This window comes from Helobdella robusta, assembly GCF_000326865.2.
Source record: "Helobdella robusta unplaced genomic scaffold HELROscaffold_1, whole genome shotgun sequence".
In the NCBI taxonomy this organism is placed as follows: Eukaryota; Metazoa; Annelida; class Clitellata; order Rhynchobdellida; family Glossiphoniidae; genus Helobdella; species Helobdella robusta.
Genome location: NW_008703570.1, coordinates 11,436,887 through 11,464,214, shown reverse-complemented (window position 1 = coordinate 11,464,214; position 27,328 = coordinate 11,436,887). Strand labels below are relative to the sequence as shown.

Genomic DNA, 27,328 nt, shown 5'->3' with positions numbered 1-27,328 from the left:
GACGTTGTGGTTGTGGTTACTACTACTGCTACTGCTGCTGCTGTCGCTGCTTCTATCTGCAGTTGTTGAAGCATTTTTGTTTTTTCTTGCCACTCGTTTCCGATTTTTGTTATCATTCATGCGTTTGCTTGTTGACACTTATGCCAGCAGTTGGAGACAAAAGGAGAATAATTAGAAAAAGTCGTAAGTGGGAAAAAATTTCATAACAATGATGATGTAGTCGACAATCAGATGTTCGTGAAAAAGCTGGTAACGTTAATGATGAATGTGAGGATGATGCTGCTGCTGATGAAGATGCTGATAATGATGATGAGGAGAATGATAACGATGATGATGGTGGTGGTGGTGATGATGATGACGACGACGATCACGATGATGATGACGATGAAAATACGTCAATTACATACACAGCAGTAACCAAAATACTGAACGCTCCGCAAGAACAAAAACAACAACATCGATACAACAACAATAACAACAATTCATCGTCAACAATATCAAACACATCAACAACAACAAAATCATCAGCAACATCAACAACAACGACACATGAATAAAACATTCGCAACGGCAACGACATTACAGAGCCATTTCAAGCTGTTTATCGTGCACAAATAAGCCCAATATGAGTCGTGCAAACGTATGGCTCTACCTACACCGCTACTTAAAATTGAAAATTTTCAAGTAATCCTAATCTATTTTGCTGGGTTGGTTCTTTACTGGTTCCATCTTATGGTTCTGAGATGCACATCTTTTTGTATTTTTTTTACTTTTTTTAATGAATTATTATCATTATCCTTGTCTAATATTTTAGATTAATTTGTTAAAATTGCGTTTTTGTAAAAAAAAAAAAAAAAATTTAGCACTTGCAGATTTTTATCCAAAAATATCTGTCATAAAAAAACGCTGTGAGATATAAAAATGTATTTTTAAGATAAATATAGAGAAATTAATATAAAATGATTAAAAAATAATTCAAAAATTGTAGGATTAAAGTAATTGAATAGATACAAGGTACAAAAAACACAAATAGACAATGGCGACGCTTTCTCCCAACAATTTTTAAATTGCGAGTAGTATATCAAATATTTCTCAATCAATTGCTCGTTTTTAGACATCTTTATAGATTGTGGTTATGCTGATACTGTAACAGCTAATTCGTTAATACTACTACTACAATAGTAATAATGTGTGTAATAGTAGTTGTTGTAATAGAAGCAGCAGAAGTAGTAGTAGTTGCAGCAGCAGTAGTAGTAGCAGTAGTAGTAACGTTAGTGGTGGTCGTTGTATTATTACAATTATATTTTCCACTACAAACGCCCAAAACAAATTGTGGACTTAAAAATATTCAATATAAAAGTTCGTTACTGATGTTTTTAATGTAATAGGATGGGTGGCTCATAACATCAACAACATTGTTAACCTTGATGATTTTTTTATTATTATTGTTGTTGTTGCTATTTTTGTTATGGTTATTGAGAACGAACGAGCCACAATCATCATACATTCGTCTTTAATTAGCTTTTCAAAATCCCCGAGCTTCATATACATTCTTCCCTCACCTTGTGAACTAGGGGGAAAAGGTTTTTGCTAATTTTTCCAACGTTAATTTAAAATTTTGTTACCATAAGTTGCGTTGTTGATATTATTACCGTTATTAGCGTTAAAGATGTTGTGTTGTTTAGTATATGCTTTGCAGTATGGATGCCATGTTAGTTTAATTGTAAAATGTTAATGTCTGTTGACGCTGTTGCTTTGGATAATGTTTTATGAAAGGCATTCATTGTTGATGTAACGTGTTGTTTCAGTTGTTAATGTTGGGCGTTTCGAATGATGGTAGGTAGGCTGTGTTGTTAACTCTAACGACGACAAATGAAAAGTTGAAGAATTCGTGGCAATGTACATACATTTAAACTCAAAAATATTTTAACGATTTTAACAGACCACACGTTTCATTAGTTTTATATTTTAGTTTTATGTTTGAAAAAAATATTAAAATCTAATTAAGAAGGCCAGCTAATCTGAAGTTCTAGCATCAAAACGTACTTTCATCCGTAAGAGAGAAACATTCTTTTTGGGTTTTTAGCGCATTCTTGCTTTCATTTGTAGTTTTATTCGCAAACTTTTAGTAATCTCTTGTTTGTCCTTGATTATTTTTAGTATATTTATACTTAATTTTTTACTGTTATACACCTCAAAATGAGTGTGTGTTTATGATGTGTATGTATGTGTATGTGTGCTTGTGTGTGCGTGTGGGTGTTTGTGTGTGTGTGTGTGTGAGTGAGTGAGTGAGTGAGTGAGTGAGTGAGTGAGTGAGTGAGTGTGTGTGTTATAATGATTGATAGCTGGAGTATTTTTAATGATGAGACAGCGGGAAGAATGCCGGAGAAACGTGTAACTGCATCGGCATAAACAGCACCACATGAGGAAATGAAAGGACGAAATGGAAAGATAACAAAGGAAAAATGGAAAAAGTGAAAAAGACAAAAAAAGACAAAAAAAGAGAGAGGGAGAGAAAAGGAAAGAGTGAGATTGTGATGAGAAACACAGAGGAAGTAAGGCTGAAAAACAAGCTTAAAACATTTAAATCATATATATATATATATATATATTATATATGTTATATTATCTATACATATTATATATTATATTATATATATATACTAAATATTATAGATATTATATACGTATATATATTTATATGTATAATATTTATCTGATGTGTTGGTGCCAAAGTTTTCTCTGTTTTCCGGCATGAATTTTTAAGAGGCGTTTAAATTTAATTTCTCAATTTTGACCTGGACATTTACAAGAAGCTGACGATGACGATGATAATGATTATGATGATGGGGTGGTGATGATAATAATGACGACGACGATGATGATGACGACAACGATTACGATTTATTAATTAATTAAATTTATTTTAGAAAAAAAAAATAAATAAATAAGTTTACTTATCAGTAAGTGTAGTAACATTTTTTTAACACACTAATGTTACTCTAGGAGCGATGGTTTAATGGTGATGGTGCCTGGTACTGATGTTGCTATGACCTGGTTCAAATACAGACTCCCTCCTGTCATATGCAATCCGTGGGGAAGTTTGTGTAGAATCAAATGGAATCAGGTGTTTGTTGTTGAAGCTTTTGTGAAATACAAAAGAGATTCTTTTAAATGTTCTCCTCTCTCCTGAATTGATGAATTGATACATTACACAAGTAAAGACAATTTAACTACTAAATCAATTGAATAATAATTAATTACTCATGAAATGTATTTATATTCTTTAATTTCATTTATTAATAGACAATTTATTGTAAATAGCATTCTTTTGCCATTTTTTTAAATATTTATATATATAATAATTTTAAATAAATTAAGTCAGTTTTTTTAATGATGTTACACAGTTTGAAGAAATTTTATTTTAAAACAACTTTCATTTATAAACGTAATAAAGCCTAAATAGACAAAAATAAAATTTTTTATCATAAAATTGTGTTTTGGTTAAATGGGCTGCTTGTTATAAAATTTACATCTGTGTGTGTGTGAGTGTGTATGTGCATGTGTATGTGTGTGTCTGTGTGTGCGTATGTGTGTGCAGTAATAAACGTTTGCCTATGTAGAAAGAAAGATAGAGAAGAGGTAGTTAATAACACATGCATATGATGAAGATGATAGTAATGGTGACGATGGTGATAATGATAAAAACGACGACGATGATGATTATGACGTCACTGACAAAGTAGTGATAAGACAAAATTTAGTAAGTAAGAACTATTTAACTAACCATGTAGAGTTTGAGGACAGCTGATTTTAATATAAACTCGACACGCCAGCATAAGTAATGTTCAGAGTGAAAATGAATGTATATATATATATATATATATATATATATATATATATATATATATCTTATATATATATATCTATAATTATGTATATATGTATATATCATATGTGTAATATAGATTTTAATACATTTAGATAATATCATACAAGTCTATATGTTAAATATATAATTATGTGTAGATATATATATATATATATATATATATATATATACATTTATAATAAATATGTATAAAAAAGCTTTAAATATGTCAATGTACCTATAATAAAACATTATTTTAGAAAGTTTTTTGATCTAGAAAAAATTAACAGAAAAAATAAATTTATCAAAAAATTGTATAAAATTTATCGAAAGGTAAAGTTGAAACGTAAGAACTGATTTTGTTTGTTTACCATCACTGATACGGGATTAATTAACTCACTGTGTCACAAAGCTGATCAAATAAACGATACAATTCATACATTACAATTCATACATTACAATGCATACATTACAATACATACATTACAAAGCAATACATACATACAAACATACATCCAAAACATACAAAACAACACAATACTGTGCATGCATACAATAAAATTCATAACATATAATACAAACAATCCGATACAAAACATATATCCATTAAAATAAAAGACAATAGGATATTATACAATACAAAAATTCACACATTACATACTTGCCTATATACATACATACGTACGTACAAGCATAGATATATACTAACATACAATACATACATACATACAACATACAAAACATACAACCATACATACAATACATACATACATAAATGCAATTCAATGCAATACATACATACAATGCAATGCAATACAATACTTTACTCCAATCTTGAAATATTTATGAAATAGAAATATACCAAGAAGTAACGCATAGAAGCCAAATACTACACACAATCTTCCGACATTTCTCCCATTGGATGGCTTATTAAATAAATTATGCATCTAATATCTTTGATTATCAGGTTGAATTTCATGAATATTTCGCTTTATATAAATGTATTTCATTGATTGGTTGGTTGGTTGGTTTGTTTGCGATATTATATAAACATAGAACTACTATTTTACATGTGATTTGCTCCAATACAACTTCATTTTTAGTTGCAATGTTTGAGTTCATAATAAATAAATAGATGAATGAATGAATTAATTAATTGATTAATTAACAAATAAATAACATAATAGTATCATAAACAAAAATAAAGCTAACAAATAAATATGATACTCGTTAAATATGTTACGAATTTTTACATTTTGTTAAAAATATATGCAGCATATTGTAACATATGCAATCAGAAATTTTGTTTTATCCCCATATCACAATATAATTTTTCTTTTCATATGACAAAATGGTCACACGATGTTTGTTTGTGTGTGTGTGTGCGTGTGTGTGGTTGTGTGTTTGATTTATAGTAGAAAAACTAGATTCAACTTTTTAAACAATATTTGACAAGCTTTTATATGAATATGATTACAGGAATATAGATTGTAATAAAAAAAACTTACATAATATACAGCAATTAATCAATCAACCAACCAGCCAATCAATCAAGCAGTTTTTCACACGTACACACGCAGACCACAAATACACACGCGCACACACACAAACACACACACACACACGCACACAACCCTTCCTTATAATGAATGAATGAATTTTGAAAGAGTAATGACGTATTCAATAACATAGGAACTTGAGAATGTAAAAAACAGAGGAACGATATTGAATGAAAATCGTACAACGTTACAAAGACAAATCGATTTTTTTTAAATATGTAAAAACAACCAACAACACACGATACAAAGATGCATGAGTAAAAAATAGAAGGGCCAGTTGTTGCAGAAGTTCATTTTTAAATGTAATTCGCCATTCGCTAATAAATAGAATATTAAAACAACTGTGTCCTTTTGGGTTATTAGTTGTTGGAAATCATGGTAATCTTTAAAATTCTCACTCCCTTTCTTTTATCTTAACGTCTTAAATACTTTTCTATGTTTTCAAACTTTGTTCATCTTGTTAATTCTCTTTCCTTCTCTCTCTCTCTCTCTCTCTCTCTCTCTCTCTCTCTCTCCTCTTTCTATCCTCTTTTTTTCTTTCTATCTTTCTTTCTCTGCTTATCTATTCAACGGCTGGTTAAACGTTCAACTCGTACATTGAATTATTTCCTAAATGTTGAAATGTCAATAAGAGAACGAATATTAATGAACTAAAAAAACGTTTGATTGAATGAATGAATGAATGAATGAATGAATGAATGAATGAATGAATGAACGAACGAACGAACGAATTGATGGATGGATGAATGAATGAATGAATGAATAAATAAATGAATGAATGAATGAATGAATGAATGAATGAATGAATGAATGAATGAATGAATGAATGAATGAATGAATGAATGAATGAATGAATGAATGAATGAACGAACGAACGAACAAACGAATGAACGAACGAACGAATGAACGAACGAACGAACGTACGAACGAACGAACGAATAAATGAATGAACAAATGAATGAACAAATGAATTAATGAATGAATGAATGATTAACAATTCTGAACCAATGACGGAGGCTTGAAGAATCAAGTGATGACGTAAGAAAGAGCAAAGAATGAAAAATTTACAACATAGACTAGATATTAATGTTTGACTTCGCAACACACACGTTACAAATAAATAGTATGAACAATCAATATATAAATGTATAATATACATATATATATATATACATATATATGTATATATATGTATATATATATTTATATTTATATATATATATATATATATACATATATATGTATACGTAAAAATACAGTTTCTGAATTATATGCCCAATATAGATAAAATGAAATGACAAAGTATGTAAAAATGATTAAATATATATATATATATATATATATATATATTTATATATATATATATATATATAGTATGAAATATAACTTTTAATCCAAGGTAGGTAGAGCTTGTTTGATTGGTCAATATACCTATCGAATAAATTGAATAAAAGTTTGCGATTAGTTGATTGAGGTTGAATTTTTATCGTGTAATTATTGACGATGAAAATGTAACTGTTGATATGATACGATGATTACAATTTGTCATCGGTGTTATCGGTAGTTCTATAGCCCATAGCATCGTCGTTGTTCTCAGCGTGATTAGCTAACAACATCCGAAACATTGTTTCAGACTTGTTGTAGAGTTTTGTTTTGTTGCTTGCTATGTCATACAATGTTGTTTTTAAGTCTACAGCAAAGAATACTGGATCTGGCCGGTGTTGTTGTTGTGACATTGGCGATGACGTAATTGATCGTGTTGTTGTTAATTGTTGGTGTGGAAATTATGACGTTGTTGCAACTCTTCATGTTGGTACAAATGTTGTTGCTGTTGTTGTAGTGTTTGTTTTAGAAGTTATTATTGTTGCAGTTGTTGTTGTTATTGATGATGATGAACCATCCACTAATTGTATTTCAATTTCCAAATCCCATTCCAAACATAGCGACAAAAACCTCGTCAGACTGACGGACATGCAAATTGCAATCATGAACTTCGTTATAACGAGCAAACAATGCCATGCTTCAGTTGGTGGCTGGATTGCATGGAATGGCGACAGTAGTGACAATGAATGATGATGAGGACATTTTAATGATGATGACGATGACGATGATGTCAATGATGACGACGCTAATATTAGCAGTTGACGATGATTGTGGTCACGATGATGATGATGATGACGATGATTTTGGTCAGGATGATGATGATGACGATGAAGACGATGATATTGTTGATGTTGGTGATGGATGATCTCTTGATCATAGCTTTTGTAGAAGTGTTTGTTTTTTCACTGAACAGCAAGGAGTTGAAAAATCTATCTGATGTTCAATGTTGTTGTTGTAAGATAAATTATTAATAAGATCATTTATTATTAGTAATATTGTTGTTAATATTTTTATTATTATTATTAGTAGTAGTAGTAGTAGTATTAGTAGTAGTAAAAGTAATAGTAGTAGTAGTTGTAGTAGCGGTAGTGGTAGTTTTATTACGATAAAACTGCTCAATCTATCACTACTACTGTTACTACTACTGCTGCTGCTGCTACTACTATCACTACTACCACTGCTACTTTATTTTTACGACATCAAGCAACACCAATCATCATTCTCATTCTCATCATCATAATCATCATCGTTTTCATAATCATTATTATTATTAATAGTAGTAGCAGTAGTAGTAGTAGCAGTAGTAGTAGTAGTAGTAGTAGTAGTAGTAGTAGTAGTAGTAGTAGTAATATTAGTACAATTACTATTATTATCATCGTCATCATCACATTCTTAGAGACCATCATTGCCATTAGAATAATGTAATGCATCATCATTATAAACTATTCTATCGAAATCAATCATCTTCATTCATCGTCGTTGTCGTCGTCATCATTATTATCATCATCCATCATTAACAACAGCAGCCATAGCAGCCACAGCCATAGCTACAGCTATAACCACAGCCACAGCAGCCACAGTTCCAGCCACAGCTGCAACAGCATCGTCGTCGTTATCATCTTCGTCCATTATTATCAACCTCGTCAACTATATATTTTGGTGATCACCATCATAGTCATATGATAATTTTATTATATTTTGTTGTCACCGTAAAAGAAATTCTTGTCAGCGTTATCAGATTTTCAGCCATCATTTTTATCATCATTATTATGTATGGTGATTACTATTATCATTCATCATTATTCATCATCGTCATTTTCAGCTTCATCGTGTCTTAGTTGTCTACATCGTTGTTGTTTTTCATCATCTTAATCGTCATCGCATTAATGTATCATCATCACAATCATCATAACAATTATCACCACCATCATCCCACCACCATCACGTCATCATCATCATCACACCATCATCATATAATACCGCTTCAACGAGTTTCCAACAAACTTCGAGTCCTGAAATACAAAAGAATGAAATAAAAAACATCACTACTTGATAGCATCATAACGACAACAACAACAACAACAACAACAACGTATATTAACCCCAACGAAAACAACATATAACAACAGCCACACAATGCAACATTTCATGGAGAACGGACAAATCAATACAAACATGCATTCATAATACAATAAAGAACTCTTAGGTGTGTATATCAGTGAGTGTTTGTGTGTGTGTGTGTTGTATGTTTTGTATGTTAAGATATATGTTTATATATATTTTGTACAAATGTATGTATGTGTATATTTTATGATCGATTTTATGTAAACATGTGCGTATGTGTTTGTGAATGTATGTATGTATGGTATGTATGGATTAATGTTTTGCATAGATTTGTGTATGTATGTTTGTACACATGTATGCATAAATGTATATGTATAGTTTGTTTGCATGCTTTGGTTTGCAAATATGTTTGCGTGTGTGTGTGGTGTGCGCGCGCGCGCGTGGGTGTGTGTGTGCAAGAAAAAAAAGCATTTGTGAATGTATGCAGATGGGTATTGCCTATCAAATAAATGTCAAAAAATGCTAACAAACTTCGAGTTTATGCAGACAAAAGAATTTTTATATAGAAACACACGCACACATTCGGTATGCATACAATCTGCTTGTTAACATGCTACGAAAATCATCTCACAAAAAGGTGTGTGTGTGTGCAATGCATTGCGTGTATATATATACAACACACATACACACACAAAAGTATACTTGTATTAATACTTTAATACTTACGCCTACATACATATACAAAGATACATGCATAGATATATATGTTCACACACAAATTGACAAAGGCATTTACTACACACCCAAATTCACACACATATTCACACCATGTTATTCAAAACTCACTTTCTAATCCAAATACACAGACAGACACACACACACACAAACTCACCAACTCTTTCTCACACACATACACAGCAATTAACACACACACACATACAAATACACCAAATCACACACACACACACACATACACACTAAATCACACATACGCACACACACACACACCTGCACTCTTCGGCCACCGCCACCAGCACCACCCCTGATGCAGCAACTGAACGCCGCTATCAGCCCGTGTATCGATGACGTCACTGGATTGTTTCTAGAATTATCTACGAGGACGAAGACCATGATGATGATGATGATGATGAAGATGATGATGAGGATGATGATGATGAGGAAGATGATGAGGAGGAGGATGAGAAGGAGGAAGATAAGGAAGAAGAGGGAGAGGGTATTGATGATGGAGATGACGATGATAGCGAATACAGTGGAAAGATGATGAAGTTATGACGCAGTTAAAAACTGCTGATAAGAAAGAAGACACTGATAACAAAACTAAACAAAAAAAACAAAAAAATCCAATTGTTAGCTAGATGGCGTCTAACATTCACATGAGAAAAAAACGCAACGCATTAAAGTAAATTCATGTAAAAAACCACATAACAAAAATCCTACTATACAAAACACACTTAATGTAATGCTATTAAAAACATATAGAAAGTGTGTGTGTGTATGCGTTGTGTGTATGTGTTCGTACGTGTGTGTATGTGTTTGTTTGTGTGTGTGTGTGTGTGTGTGTGGTGTGTGTGTGTGTGTATGTGTGTGTGTGGCAACATTAATTACAGCAACTACCTTCATTATTCATCTGTTTCAGAATCATTTCATTCCTTTTGGCGTCTTCAAATAAAGCGTCAATCTACATGCGAACAAACAATTAGCTAATTGATTGCCATTCATAATTATTATTATAATTAATTATTATTATAATTATAATAATTATTATAATAATAATAATTATTATTATTATTATTAAATTGACGTTATAATTGGTGGTCATTTTAAATACTATAATTGTAATAGTGAAGTAAACAATTTTCACATCCGAAACACAAGCTGACAATACAACTCAGCCACAATTACTGTAATTATTATTCACGCTGTATTCTTTCTTTCTCAAAGAGCAGTGACAATGTGAAAGAACAACAACATTACAATAACATCACAACGACAACATCACAACAGTATCACCACAACAATATCACAACAACAACATCACATCGACAACAACAACACAACAACAGCATCACAACAACAACACCCTTAAAACAACAGCACAACAACAACACAACAACAACAGTCATTCAGCAGCACAACTTCTTGAAAAAGCACGACAACAAAAAACTGACAGGCGTTGAGCAGCGTGATGAATTAGCGTAAGAAGCCACGCATTCAGCCGAATCAGCCTTCAACAACTTTGTACTTTCTTCAGCATGTTGTTGTTGTTGTTGATGTTGAGTGTGTTGTTGCGAGTTATGTCGTTGTTGAGCTTTTTGTTGCAGTCGTTCATGTTGTTGCTGCACCACGTTGAACGTTTCCACTTGTTCTTCCGCATCGGCGATGGTTGAAGCCCGTCTGAACGCCGTTTCGATACTGCACGAAGAACTCGAGTTGTTTGATTTGTTGTCGTCCAATATTTTTGTTGCAGAGGTTGTTGCGGCGATTGTTGTCGGAGCAGATGAAAACGTGTTATCAGTTGTGGATGGTGTTGTTGCCTGTTGTGGTGATGTTGGTTGTTGTTGTTGTGGTGGTGGTGATGTTGTTGTTGGTGATGTTGATGTCTTGAGTTCATTGATGGAGGCAGAGGTTGGATGGTGAGGTACTGGTGATCCCACAGATCTTTTGTTCTGAAGAATTGTTTTGTCATCACAATATTATAACAACAAATTAATGTCTTACATGAACGATGGCATATAATTAATTACATAAATAAGTAATGCAATATTATTTTCAGTTACGCCCCAGAGAAAATGTCCTTCAATGTTTAATCGTTATTTATAAATTGCGTTGGTGGCTAAGTTCATCAAAAATTGATAGGGAAAAGGTTTTAAAATTGTTGGCAAAGTTTCAATGTCATCGAATTTTTGTTCAGGTACAAGAAGCTCAAAAAGTAACAAATTGTTTGCTAGCTGTCTCCATTTTTTCAGCTTTAACATTTTTTACTATGTGTCAACTTTTTCTAATTTTTTAACATTTTTAAAGAATAACATTTTACAGTTTTTGTTGCAGTAAATTGCAACAAAATGCAATTTAAATTGGTTGGTTTAAAATATAAAATATATGGATGATGATGATAGGTATGATTATTAAATTATTGAAAACTATTTAAATTAATTTAACCATAAAACTTAAATTACTGAAAACTTTTTAAACTAATTTAATAATAAAAAAAAATTATTCACTGACCTCTTCCAACATGTTGCCGGCACTACTTGACCTCCTCTCAATTGTTCTCTGAATGTTTCTTGACGCTTCTGACAACTCCTGAAAAATTTGGTCGAGTTCTTGAGCAGAGGATTCCAATTGAGCTTGGTTTTTGGTTTTAAAAGAAGTGTGGCTATCAGGGTGGTGATTTGGATGGTCGGTCACTTTGTGGTCATTCGTGGCACCAACTGCATGTTTCGCCTTATCATCGTCACTCTGGGTTGATTTGTTGTAATCTTCATCTTTCGTTTCGGAGAGCTTTTTTGGCTGATTTTTTATAATTTCGAAGCTTTCAGAATCAATCTGCGTGTGGAACCAGTGATCCCCAGGAACCGCCAGCCCTCCAGCGACCGCACTTCTGTCCCGATGTACATTCCCATCCACCCCATGACCTCCAGTGCTATCCTCGGAAAAAAAATATCCACTTGAATCGGATGTGGATTGTGGCACGGTGTGCACATCAGGAAACACACTCACCACGGACGCTGGTGCTGCTGCTGTTATTGCTGCTGCTGCAACCACTGCAGGTTGCTCGGATACGTGAAACTGTCCTTGGCTCCGTACGCTGTATGATGACTCTTGGTAAATGTTCAAAAATAAATAAACTGTTATAGAACGGAGTCAGTGGTTTTCAAACTAGATTTTGTACCACATTTTAAAAGCAGAAAATTAAATAATTCAACAGGAAAACCGATGTTCTTATAATAAAATCATATTCATTTAAATTCATATGAATGATCTAATGCACTACCTCCGATAGAGCTGGTGGACGGATCTTTATTGATGCTGGCTAGGTTTGAACCTACGTACGTATCTTTTTGAGGTGACCTGTTCAAACCATGGGACGGCATGCCCTTCACATTGAAATGTATCGATCCACTGCCTATCGATCTGTCTCGTCAGAATGTTACACAAAACTATTATCTTTTTATAAAGAATAAAATAAAATCATGTCAAAACTGAAAAAAATATTTAAATTTTGTAATTTAAGAAAAATAAACTCAAAAATGATTTTACATTAAAAATAAGTCTCATATATCAATCAATCCTCGTTTAGAGTTCGTTTCCGTTTTGGGTTGAACTTTTGTATTCATGACATCAATTTCTGTCTGCAAGCCTCTCGACCATTTGCGTCCAGCTGCCTGAGATTTAGCGCCTTTAGGTTTTCCTTAATTGTCTGCATTCAGCGATCGTCTGGCAGGCACCTGATGATTCGAGACAGAGGTTATTGTCCCATCTTCGCTTTGCCTGACATGACTAAACCAACATAGACGATGACGTCGATGTGCATCTTTTAAGGACTTCAGTTGTATGGATGTGGCCCCTCCGATTAACATGTTGCATCCATCGAATCATTTTCGTATCCGTATATATATATATATATATATATATAGGATATAAAATTGAATGTTCTTCTCAAATAATTTGATAGGTGTTCAACCTGTTTGGTGTACTCGACAGACTTTCAGAGGACAAACTGGATCGAGGTCGTCCACCAAAAGCTGTGTGGTTGTCTTCCAGGCACAGTCTGTACCAGTATGCCTTGTTATCCAATCTCTTTTTGTCTGAATGTTTTTATGATTTTTATTTGTAAACTGTCATTCAACAAAAACAAATCTCGATATAGTCATACAAAATTTAAAATATTTAATTAAACTTAATCTTGAGCAATTAATATTCAACAGAGGATGAATTTACCATTGAAGTCAATAACCACTTCGCCAATGAATGTATTTGGCAAAAATTTATCGTGATCCCAGAGGGAAACTTCAACAGCCCGTTCCATAAGCTGCATTCTGTCAACTCCCAGAAACACAAATAAACGATCCCATTCCGGGTTTAATGTTTTTTCTACAGGTTTAGTTTTCCTACAATCTTGCGGACTAAGAATAGCAAGAAAAATTAAATAACTTTCAATCAATCTACAATATTTAGCTTTTAGGCAGAGTGATAAAAGTTAATAACGAAACAAAATGAAATAATTTAAATAACATTTTCTTATTGTCGTACTTTGTTATAGGCAGGAGACTAATTTTGACAAACGCGTCTACAACGTTGCTCTTTCTGACTGGCTGGATATTTTTAGCTCTGATGACGCGGACGTTCAACGAGTTATCAAAATCGTCGTAACTCATTTGAATCTGTCCAATCAAATATCATGTTGATTTTTACAAATGTTTTAACAGGCTTCGATTGTTTTTTATTTTTGAAAATATTTCAAAATATCGCCCACCTGAATTTCACCAAGGTAAGAATCTGTTTCCTGTTTCAATGATTATGTAAAATATTGAATTTCTTAAATCTCAAAAATTGTGAATTTTTTGTGTTTGAAATATATTAAATATTTACTAAAATAATTTCACTACATTCATCCTACTAAGTATATAAATAAGTATATTAAATATTCGCCAAACTTACTGATCGACTAAAATTTTGTGTCTTGATTCGTTCGTTCGAATCGGATTGCGACTTCAGCGAAGATATCGACTCAACCCTCCTGTTGGAAAGAGGTGTGATGGACATGGCTGGAGTTGGAGATGGCACGTTATTTGGTAGTCTGAATTTAGCGGACTGGTTAAGTAGGCTCGCCTGACTCGGTGATTCGTTGACGCTTGTTTCTTTTCTCGTTGACGCGGGAGTCATATTTGGAGTACCATCTTCGGAAAGGTTTAAAACAGCGTGTTTTATAAAAATCAAAACACACTAAATGAAATCAAATGAACAATTAAAACTCACAGTCACTTATGTTTTGCATGTTGTCGAAGGAGGATTCAACACTCCTCGATGTGAATGTTGACATCGTATTAGATGGGTGGGTACTCGAATAAACGTTGCTGTGAAAAATGTATGCGAAATTATCAAAATGCTAAAGCTTTATCAACCAAGGTCACAATTTTTACATTAGCAAAATATATCAACTTCGAAACTAACGATTTGATGACTAGTTCAACTTCTCCTGCAGCTCTCGTCATGATTTGAAGAATTTCCTGGTCCTTCTTGCCAGATAATGATTCGCCATTCCACTCAAGCACCTGATCTCCTGGATTCATTTTGATTAATTATTTTGAAATATCAACACTTCTTGAGACAAACATTTTTTTTAATTTTAATAACGTGCAATAACATAATATCAGAAAGAAACAATGGGAAACGTTCAAGTACTTAAATAATTGATAAACAACGTTTAATGATCAAGAAGGACTACTGATCCGATGAAGACCTTCGTGCAGCTCGCCATGCAGTTGTTCTGCCACTGATCCAGGATATATGGATAGGACAAATGCGCCCATTTCATCTTCAGCGTTTAGTCCCAATGTTTTGCCGCTAACTATTTTTAAGCCTAGATTTTTATCTGAAATACAATGGATGTTTTACTCACTACTACCTACAATAAAAAAAGTTTAAATAATGTAATAGCACACATATTTATTCATGATGGATGTTAACCTATTGATTTGTTCACGAAAGACATAATGCCAACGTTTAAAAACTGTACATAAGATTGAAATATGATGTAGCGATTGCAATGCATTACCTCTGACATCGGGCGTGAATAAAATTCTTTTAGTTTCGAAGCTGTATCGTTGTGTTAGACATTCCATTGTACCTGACTGGAAATTTCAAACATTTTTTTATTTTATTTTTCAATTAGTAATTATATTAAAATGCAAACCTAAAATCCAGGATTTTAATAGAAAAAATTCATTTAAAAAGATGAACATGCAGAAAAACCACTAACAACCATTACTAAAATATTTTCACAGTGATTTATGATTCTTTCTAATTCAATATAAATTTTTCAAGCAAATATGATACAAAAAATTTATTTTTATTTAAATTTTCATTTATTTTCATTAGTTTGCAAATCATTTTTAAAAATCGCAAATTCGATATAAAAAATTTCGACCTTTTTCTTCTTTTCCATTTGCATTTTAATTGTGATTCCGCCTTCCATAACAAATTCATCATTTGATTCGGCCACGCTATTCATACTTTCCTCTCTGTACACTAGCCCCATAGAATCTGTTAACAAACATTTCCATTTTCAGAAGGCTTCTTAGCAATGCTGTGAATCAATTTTTTATTTTTTAAATACGTAACAATTTTTAATAACCGTCTGTTTGTTGGAAATATTTTTCTAAATCGTCAGACAGCGGTCTACTTCCAATATCTCTCAAAATATTTCTGGTTCTACTTGGTACATCATCCAGAATTGTCATTGCAGGCGTCATGTCGTCCCGTGTTAGATGGCCACCGTAGCTCCTCATCTCCATCATACCGTCATCCATGTATCTTTCTCTTCTAGCCGGTACTTGATCATCTATTGAGTTATCTTGTTGCATAGTTAACTCTGGATAAATTTCTGCTGTCATGAACGGTTTATTGAGAGTTAAAATATCAGCAAATGTTTGTCTGCTTAGCTCCAAATCGTCGAGGCAAAGGCCCGGCCTATTATCCAGATATTCATCAATAGGTAAGTCAGGAATTATTTGATCTCTTTGTTGCATGATATATGGATCAGTTCCAGGAATCAAAGCATTGAGGTAACCTAAACTGCCTTTGAATGTTGTTGGTGCGTAAGCGGGCTCGTTGAGAGCTCCAGCATATTCCGATTTGCTGCGACGTTTCGGTGTTTGATCCACGTATCCTTTCATTTTGCGACCGATTGGACGCATTTGCTGGTTAATTTCCGTGGCTTTTCTATCCAAGTACTGCTCGACGAGTTTGCTCTCGGGAGGCAAATATTGGTATTGACCACTTTCTCCAGATTTGTGTGCGAGGTATTCAACGGAGCTGTAAACATGCGCGTGAACTGGATCTATAGTGGGACACACTTGAGAAACTTGTGATGATATAATGTCTTCATCTGTCAGAAAGTCTTCAGGATGTATTTGATAATCTATAGGTTTAATCAACCCCATATAACGTGAATTTTCAGGGTTGTGAACAAATTGGTGCTGTCGTTGTTGGTCAACAATTCGATGTTGTGAGAGAGGACTAGAAATGGAATAGGCTTCGGGATCGTTGTACAATCGCACACCATACTCATCGCTGTCAGGTTTTGTGAACCATCGAGATGGAAGTTGGTCATAAAGTTGTTGCTGCTGTTGGTACTGTTGCAGTTGAGTTTTACTTAATTCAGAAAGGTGATACTTGCGTTTTTCAATTTCTTCTTGAAGCTTCAATAACTTTTCTTGTTTCTCATTAAGATGTTCATTATTTATTGCATAATTATACGCAACATCATATCTGGGGTTCAAGTAATCAGTTTCATACGTTGTCACTGGCAATGATGTCAGCGACTGACTATTTGGTATCTTTTTTGAATAATGAGGACGATGAGCCGGAGATACGTTTGGTTGCCGGGGATCAAAATTTTGTTGAAAATTATAATCGGACAGTTCAGGATAGTGCCCATGGTAAGGGGATGCTGATGAAGAGTAATCATCCAAATCATGCATGGACACGGCTCCTCTTTTATGCATAACTGGTCCACTTCTATTGTTTGCTCGTTCGTGATCTGACGTTGAAATTTGCGGTTGTGGCGGAAGATGGCGTTGATTTGCTTGTAATCTTTGTGGCCTTTTCCTTAGGCCTTGTTCTAAAGGTGACTGCATGTACGGTGTTTCCACTAGATTTGGATTTGATCCGTTATGCGGAGGTCTTCTGCTTGGCGATTTGTGCGGTGGAATAGGTGGAGCTCGTTGAAAAGATTTAGATGTTGGTTGTACTTGCGTTGATTTTGGATTTATTGGTCTTTTAAATTTTTTACTGGATTGGTTTTTTGTTTGCTGTTGACTATGAACACCTTCACTTTGACTTTTCAATGGTTGTTGTTGATTATTTTGTTGTTGATTATTTTGTTGTTGATGACACTGTTGCTGGCGGTGTGGTTGTTTTGGTTGCATTTGTAGTTGTCGTTGAAGAGCTGTTTGACTTTTAGGAGACTCCTGACTTCTGGCGAGACATGGACGTTCTCTCAATGCGGATTGTTGTAATTTTTTATTGTCCGCAAAATTGTTGGCATTCATGACTAATGCGGCTCTAGGTGAACCAGAGCTCTCTTTAACGTCTTCGTGTTGATGAAAAGAGCTGCGGCTTTCAATGTGTTTCTTAGGAGAATATGAGTCACCTGCCGAATACGCTGATTTATTACGTTGGTACGATTTTTCATCCGAAGATTTATGCCCCTGAATTTGATCTCTATTAGGTTTTTGTGGCAATTTAACTTTCTCATTTTCATTTGAAATTTGTCTCCGCGAGAAATCAGAAGGTTTTGAAATATTCGCTTCAACCTCTTGATTATAACATTCATTCGGTTGAATGTGACTATGTTGCTCCGAATGGTTATTAGTTGCTTTAGAAGATCGACCTGGAGATCTTTTGCTTGGAGATTCTTCTTTATGAATGTTTGCTTTGTTGTTATCTTGTACAGTTTCAAAAGTTCGTATTATATTCTTTACAGAGGATGGAGCAATATTTTCATTTTCACTTACGGTTTTTGTTTTTTCGTCTAACTGAACAGGCTCGAGAATTTTTGATTTTAAATATTTGTGTGTCTCCTCGTAAGAAATGGCTCGTTGTTTTGGTGGAGGAGGAGGAGGAGGAGGTGGATGCTTCGATAGTTTTGCTTTCACCGCTGAAGTAGGTGTATCATTAGGTGAAGATTGTTTAGTATTTGGTAAACTGGGATTCGCATTTTTAACTAAGTTTGCGTTTGAACTTGTTTCACTTTTGCTAGAATGCAGTTGTTGTTGGCTCTATTATTGTATAAAAAAAATAATATATTTTTTATAAAAATTTAAATGTTTCAACAAAATTAAAAATTAACGTTTGACTAACTTCAAATTGATTGTTTTTAGAGTCAATGATTTTTTTGTCGTCATTTGCTTGTTGATTTATCGTAAAGTTTTCAAGATCCAATCTACTTTGTTCAGCTTCTTGCTGCTTCGGAACGTTAGTCTTGGTGGATTTTCTGTTCATGAATGGCTTGGGAGGAATATCCTCGTCCAAATCAATTTCCCTGTCTTCATCACTATTGACAAAAACAATCGGACTGTTTAAGAAATCGTTTTCACGTTCATCGCTAGTATCCACGTTGCCAAAGAGCGAAGTTTTATCAAACCAGCTAGTCACGGCGTCGTTGTTATTGCTTGGCAGGGCTTGCTTTTGATGACCGATTTGCTTGTCGTTTTCGTCATCGAAATCAGTCTCAACAGGAGTTAATTGACCTGGAAACCTCTTCATTACATCACTCGACCAGTTATCAGCGCGATCATTTCTTTGTGGTAGTGCCTGTGAAGATTTTGCCAGCGAAGGTTTTTGCTTTTCTGTGTTATGATTATCTTTTTCTTTTGTATTTTTTAAATTATTTTCATAAGATTTTATAACTTTTTCGCTTTTTTCTATCTTTTCAGATTCAGAATTTTTTTTACGTTCAGCACCTTCTTCTTTTTGTTCGACAGAGGGTGAGACATCAAGAATTGGGTACAGAAGATCTCTAATTGGAGACCAATCGTCAGTCTGAGAGAAGTGCATGTTTGAATTTTTAGTGACTTGTGACTCTGCATAGTTACTAATTTCTTCTCTGTCATCGGGAAGTTGTTGTTTGGGCTGGATTAAAGGTTGGTTGCTCGTTTTAACTTGAGCTGTTGAACTTAAATTTTGCAAATGTTTAGGTAGTGCTTTGTGATCAAAGTAACATTCCGAGAGTAATTTTTCTGATGACTCTAAAACTTGAGTAAATTTTTCGTAGTTGCAATCTGGAGGGCTAGCATTAAGGCTCATTAAATGCTTGGTGCTGCTGTGCACAGATGCAGCAAAACTTGCAAGATCGTACGTGTAGATATCATCGTCACCGTTAGTTGAGTTTACCAGACCGACTTCATCTCTTTCAAAATTTCTCATTTCTGCTTCTTTTCGATCGTTCAATGATTCCTCAGAGCTTGATGAAAGTGACGACAAAACGTCTTTTCTTTCCAAGTCATCTGGAAAAGTGTCATTTTCAAAAAATCGATTTGCGCTATTAGGCGATTTAGATCGAGAAGAAGGAGATCTTGTGGGACTTTCTCGTGGATATCTGGACCATGATGGACTGGTTGGACTTTTGCGGGTCGGGCTGGGGTTTGTGTCGTGGGTGGGTTGGTAGTGCCTCATGTGTTCGGCGTAGTGATGGAGGTGTTTTGTTGCTGAAGCCAGATTAGATGAATGGTGATCAGTCAGTTTGTGTGGTGACCTGCCAACTTCCACGGTTGGTTTTTTAACTGAGGAGTGCGAAGGCAGGTGAGATAGAGGCGGCAGACGAGGTTTCTGCTCACTCAACGATCGTTGGAAAACAGATTTCTGATCCAATACTTTCCTTTCAGAAGCTGAGTAATTATTTTCAATCGATCAAGCCAATTTAAAATATATTAATTTATAAAACGTATGGGAGGACTGCAAACCTTCAAGTTCCAAGTTGATTGGACGTTGCCATGACGACGGACTTGTGACGTCACTGCCCTCCAGTTGAACATCTTCAAAATAAACAACAACTAAACATTTGAAAGCTATCCCGTGTTTGTTTAATTCTTAAATTTATCACCCAATTTTAAATAGTATTCATAGTCTGAATAATTATCATTGAGAGCATCTGTTAAAAACAATTCGGTCACTGAAACAATCAGTAAGAAGAATATTTTTTTAAATTGAAACCTAAAGACTTTGAAGTAACGAGAAGGTTGGACTGATGTCTGGTTTCCGTGAGAAATGCATCCAACGCGTTGAAACAATTTCTTTCAAATTCCGTTAGGTCGATAGATGGCGGAGGAGGAGGAGGTGACGACGACGACGACGATGATGGCTGCTCATGTTGTTGACGTTGCTGCAGTAGCGTTTGCTGTTGTGTTGGCCGCTGCTGCTTTTGAAAACGCGGCGTCTGCGATTTGATGTCGTGTTTGACTGAAGATCTACTGGCAAAACTTGTTTTCCTGTTTTCAACGTAAAAATTAAAAATATGAACGAATCGGTAATTGCCTATTGATGAGATCGGCGGATAATTCGTATCGAAGCAATTTCGCGAGGGAAAAATTATTAAATGAAAAAGACTCATCGATGGTTAATTATTATTCTCGCTAAAAAAAACTCAACTGTTCTTTTCTCGTTAGAATTTTAATCGTTAAGAGAAAAAAAATTTTTTTGTCACTTTCCCAATCGTGGAAATAATTTCCTGCAGGTTCTATTGAAAAATTTCTGTCCGTCAGTCTCTGTCCGTCTGTCCATCTGTCCGTCTGTCTGTCTGACTGTCTGTCCACCTGTCTGTCTGTCCGTCTGTCTGTCTGTCTTTCTGTCTGTCGGTCCGTCAGAGCGATAGTTTGAAAATGACAAAATAACTTCCATTGAATGATAAATAGAACAAGAGGAACCGGAAAATGAACGGTTAATGGCGAAGATGATGTGATAGTTGTGATGATGATGATGATGATGATGATGATGATGATGATGATGATGATGATGAAGAGAAGGAGGAGGAAGATGGGGAAGGTGATGATGATGACGACGACGATGATGAATAAAAAGGAGATGGTTATAAAATATTCACAAGTGCACGATGGTGATAACAATGTCGACGATAATAAAGATAAAAAAATGTAATAATAATAATAATAACCATAATAATAATAATATAATAATAATAAATTAAATGAGTAACTACTTATCACATGGATGATGACTACAACAATGGTGATATAAAGATGATGGAATATGATGGAATAGGTTTTGAAATAAAATGATGATGATGATGGTGATGATGATGAGAAGGAGGAAGAGGATGAGTTATAACGATGACGATGATGATGATGATGATGATGATGATGGATAAAGTGGTGGTGATGAAAATATTTGTTTACATGAATATTGATTTTCGTTCTAGCTGAGTCACCGGGCAGAAAACGTACAGGCAGTGTGTATGTATGTATGTATGTATGTATGTATGTATGTATGTATGTATGTATGTATGTATGTATGTATGTATGTATGTATGTATGTATGTATGTATGTTTGTATGTATGTATGCATACATGCATGCATGTATGTTGGTGTGTATTTACAAATGCACACAAGTATGCATGAATGTACGTATGTATATGCATATTTATGTATTTCTCTATGTGTGCATGTGTGCGTATATGTATGAACATACGTATCTATATATATGTTTATTTGTTTGTCTGCACGTTTGCATGCGCGTATGAAGATGCGTATTTACGTATGGCTGACTGGTATGTTTCGGTACATCTATGAGTCTTAAGTTAATGTTTGTTGACAATACCATGTCTGTTTGTTTGAAAGTATGCACCTTCCTATCCTCCCTAGAAAGGATAGGAAGGTGCATCTAACTAACAAGCGAGCATGTAATTCCACGCCTGACTCACGCGTGCCTGCCTGCCTGCTTCTTCTTACTGGACTGCAGGACATTTTTGGAAATATTTCTGCTTCGTTGGATTTTTTTAATTTTTATTAGAATATTTTTATGTTTTTTTTCGTTTATTTTAGTTTTTTTACGTTCAAGTTACTTAATTTACCGTCGTTGTTGTTTTAGATTTTTTAAAATAGATCGGTTCTTCATTAATTGTTCTTTTTATCGCAAAACTTTCAAGGGTTAATTCAATAATTTCAATCCTGCCAAGCAATAAAAGTTGAAATTAAATGGATTCCCCAACGATGGCAATATTTTTACGCCATTCAATCACATTAAAAACCAGATTTTTCAAATCAAACATGTACATACACACACACACACCACACACACACACCACACACACACACACACACACATTCATACATACATACATACATACATACATACACATGCATGTACACACACACATACATACAAATATACACACACATACAAATACATCTTTGTATTAAAAATATTATTTAAAAGTAAACTGGGTACGCATTGTTGTTTCTATGTAAAGTAATTTTTATGATGGCGGTCCAACAGAGACAATCGAATGTTAAATTTTTTTAGTTTATTGCTGTTTATTAAGCGTGAATGAGATTACAAACCGGCAACAATTCTACTACATCAGCGAACGAAATATTGTGATAATGCTTCGATGTGTGTGCTATCAATTTATTTTTTCTTTCCGCGCATTGCATTATACTATCTGGTATATTTTATTTTATTATGTGATTTGACATTCTGCTGGTTGAATGTCATCAAAATGTTTTAAAATTAGCAGACTCCTTTCTGATGTCTCCATTAAAAAATATGTTAATGTACAAACACCAGGAGATGGAATGCTGCAGATAGACATGCACATTCTCCCACTAATATTGATCCACTGATCTTTTTATACACACACACACGTACGCACACACAAATACACACTTCTGTGTTTACTTTGAGATACATTTCCAAGTTGGATTTCAAGACTTTCTTGAATTTAACACGCGATGCGATGCTTTAAACGATCACTCTCCTGAGATTTGCAATGTTTTTGTTTTGATTTTTTTTTTTAAATTTTAAGCGTTGTGTTTAAAATTTTAAGTTTGTATCAGTCTGAGGCTAAACCTTATGAACAAAAAATAATTCCAATTATTTGCCTTGGAACCAATTAAAAATTTATAAAGATTCGTCTCTTTTTTCATCTTCTCCCAAAAACATTTCCCGTTTTTTACAATTTCTTATTCCTCTTTCATGCCAATTTTTAAAAATTTAATTGCTCCGAAAGCCAAAAAAAATTAAAAACACGAATAAATAAATTTCGTTACGCAATGGAGTTAACGAATTTGTTTGAATCTTCCATAAAACAACATAAGAACGAACGAACCCATCAACTCTTGCGTGGCGTGCAGTTAACGTTTCTCACAAAGCAGTGCCTGGCTGGCTCTTGGCAGAAGATTTATAATTGTTTGTGTTAAGGAAGCATGCAAAATTTATCGAAAGTTTATTGCGATAGAGACACGAGATAAGATGAAGAAACATTCGCTGAAAAAACGACATCATTTTTTATCATCCTTTATATATTTTTTTGCATTAGCTCGAGTGTCTGAAACAATTTGGTATGTCTTTCCTTTTCGAGTGGAGGAAATATTTTATTACTCTAATTAGCCAAAGATTTAAATAATGATGTTGGTACTTGTTATAATCGGTAAGTATGTGCGATTGTGTGTTTGTGTGTGTGCGTATACATCAAAATATGTGTTTGAGTTTATTTTTTGTATATATTTATAGGTGTGTATGTTTGTGTGCGTGTGTTTGTGTCAATGTGTGTGTGTCTCAATGCGTGTGTGTTAATTTGTGTGTGTGTGTGTGTACGTGTATGGTCTGTATATGTGTGCAATTGTTTGTACCTGTTTCACCAAACTGAATGATGAGGTCCGGTTGTACTTGAGTACAATTGTTTTGCGTGTGTCAGTTATCGAAACATAATTAATTTGCTTTTTTATACCAACATATCAACGAATGAATGAATGCACAAATGAACGAATGAATAAAAAAAATAATAAAGGAATAAATGGATAAACGAATTAATGAATAAACGAACAAAACTGCACTCATTTTGAATTCGAATTCGTATTTGACAAAACTCGGGCATTCGACTTAAACTCCTTAACCAAATGTAGTTAATATAACAATAATAATCATTAGTAACAATTTGTATGAGAACATTAAGCATACACATGTGTACAATATACATTTAATATAGAAACGTATAACATATATAAACAACTGCCAACCGCGGATCATTACCACGACCACTAGCGTCGTCATCGTCGTCGTCATCATTGTCGTCGCAGTTCAATTCCTTGTGAGCTCTCGCCATGACAAACTCAATCTTCGACTTCTCACTATCTTCAAGATGACTGAGATCGAGCGATGGGGAGGACGACGACGATGATGACGCAGGCTTCGAGAGTGACGACGACGACGACGTTGTCGTCGTCGGTTTTGATGATGATGTCGATGATGACGATGAAGATGATAGTGTTGCTGGTTTCAATGCTGTTGTTGTTGCTGCTGCTGCTGCTGTTGCTGATGCTGATGATGACGATGACGATGTTGGTTTCGATGAAAGTGTTTTGGTCGTTGAATCAACTGTTTTTGTTGTTGTTGCAGATGCTGTAGAATTGTTATTGTTAAAAATAGAAATTACACGTAAAAATGATTCTCCTTAAGAATTTCATTATGGCCAATAGATTCGTCATAGCTAGTTGCGTTTCATGGCGTAATTATTTTTAATAATTGCCCTCAAATAAATACTTTTTTATTTCAACCAAAAAGTAGAACATGTCAAAAAGATTGAATTATGAAATAGTTTGTTTTCAGTTGTGGGATTTTTCAACTGTATCAAGAGTAAGAAATTTAATTATTTCGTCGTCTGTTTAGTTGTTTATGATTGAATAAATGAATGAACAAACGAACGAACGAATGAATGAATGAATTCATAAAGGAATAAATGAACAAACGAACGAACGACTGACTGAATGAATGAATGAAACAAACACAAACACAAAAAAACACTATTTTATTTTTAGATCTTGCCTTACAGATATAATGTGAAGACCTAGGGCTCTTGTATCAAAAGCCTTTTCGTTTCTTTTAAACATTGTTCCAACCCTCAAAATGATTATTAAAAATTAAATTTCCTACTCTCATTGTCATTAATACGCCATCTTTATAATCATCTCATCATTTGTTGTTATCATTTTGTGACGATAAAACAATAAATGGAATATATAAACTAACTTAAAAATGCCTTACCAAATTCAACCGCACACAGCCGACAATTAATAATTAATTAATAATTAATTAATAATTAAAACTCTTTTATTATCAATAAATCAATAGGTAAAGTGAAATAAAAATAGATTTTCATTGTACATTATAATAAAACCACAATGCTCGTTATCTAGGATAAGTGCTCGAGGTAGCTTATTTAAAAATGGTTATACAGTTATAATGGTTATTATAATAATAATAATAAAATAATCATTATCATCACGCAGTTTGTCAGGAATGATTTTATTTATGGCTAACCAGTACCGTATAGGAGAAATGTCATTACCATTTGAATCGTCATCACTACGCTATCTTCACCGTTATCATCATCATCATCATCATCATCTCTATTGCTATTGTTATCATTACCATCATCGTCGTGTTGATGTTATCATTGTTTATGATGATGTTGTTGTTGTTGTTGTTGTTCATGATGATGTTGTCAATGTTGTTTATGATGATGTTGTTGTTCTTGTTGTTTATGATGATGTGGCCATTGTTACTAATGATGATGTTGCTGTTGTTTGTGATGATGTTGATGTGTTTAAATTGTTGTTAATGTTCATTTCGGTGACGGCAGATTTTGATTTATTACGATTAATGTATTGTTGTAAGTTTTTGTGATGTGTGTGTGTGTGCATGCGTGTGTGTGTGTGTATGTACGTGTGTGTGTGTGTGCGGATGTGTGTGTGTGTGTGTTGAGATATTGCGTGTGTAACAAAAATTAAATAGGATATCATTCAATATAAAATGACAAGGCGTTTTAACGTATTATTTTTTACAACTTCGTAATCTCATTTACGTTAGCATGAGCATCGTTCCACCATCTTCACCATCATCATTTCACCATAATCACCATCATCATTTCACCATCGTCAGTTTCTCACCAGCACCATCGTCAGAGTCTCGTCTACTTTAACATCGAAGAAATGGATCTGTCTGCATCACATTGTGTGTCTGAATGATAAGAATGGCTCGAGATTTGTTGCGCCTTCTGTCGTTTAGATTACATTTTCCAAAAAACTTCAAGATAATTTGTTGATAAAATAATTTATATAAAGATTTGGAGTGCTGTTGTTGTTGTTGTTGATGTGATATGTCTGGTAATGTCGTAGTTGATGTTGTTGCTATTGGAGTTAATGTCTTTGTTGAGGTTTTTATAGATGTTGTCGTTGTTCTAGTTGTTAGTTGATGTTTTTAATGTAGTTGTTATTGGTTTTGTGTTGCTGATACTGTTGTTAAAGTAATGTTGTTGTTTTTAATGTCATTGTTGATGTTGTTTTTTTCATGTAAACGCATACATATTTTATAACATTAAAACCTATGTACTGTTGGATATGTGCTGTGTATGTGCGTACATTCTACGCTAGCCCCTCCTAAGATGCCATGCAGATTGTCGCAATTTATTGTTGA

At 33.8% G+C, this 27,328-nt stretch overlaps 3 protein-coding genes across 3 annotated transcripts in view; 1 reads left to right on the top strand and 2 right to left on the bottom strand.

Moving 5' to 3' along the window:
• HELRODRAFT_159588 (hypothetical protein) overlaps positions 1 to 4,228 on the top strand; it is a gene marked incomplete at both ends in the record, with an annotated part of 5,010 nt that extends 782 nt beyond the window's left edge. The window contains 3 exons of the mRNA XM_009011466.1: positions 586 to 684; positions 3,007 to 3,127; positions 4,205 to 4,228. Coding sequence (XP_009009714.1) covers positions 586 to 684; positions 3,007 to 3,127; positions 4,205 to 4,228 — 244 coding nt within the window. The remainder of the gene's footprint in view (positions 1 to 585; positions 685 to 3,006; positions 3,128 to 4,204) is intronic.
• A 9,591-nt stretch (positions 4,229 to 13,819) lies between these two features.
• On the bottom strand, positions 13,820 to 14,285 carry HELRODRAFT_62145 (hypothetical protein; the record flags this gene model as incomplete). Its single annotated transcript, XM_009011465.1, has 2 exons — positions 13,820 to 14,051; positions 14,152 to 14,285. Coding segments are annotated over 2 exons (366 nt in total), but the record flags the coding sequence as incomplete, so codon positions are not given.
• A 1,962-nt stretch (positions 14,286 to 16,247) lies between these two features.
• Positions 16,248 to 22,599, bottom strand: HELRODRAFT_159586 (hypothetical protein; the record flags this gene model as incomplete). The annotated part of the gene is made up of 5 exons (XM_009011464.1): positions 16,248 to 18,902; positions 18,985 to 20,510; positions 20,586 to 20,675; positions 20,836 to 21,110; positions 22,481 to 22,599. 5 exons carry the CDS (start codon positions 22,597 to 22,599, stop codon positions 16,248 to 16,250), a joined length of 4,665 nt encoding a protein of 1,554 aa, XP_009009712.1.
• Between the last annotated feature and the right edge of the window lie 4,729 nt (positions 22,600 to 27,328).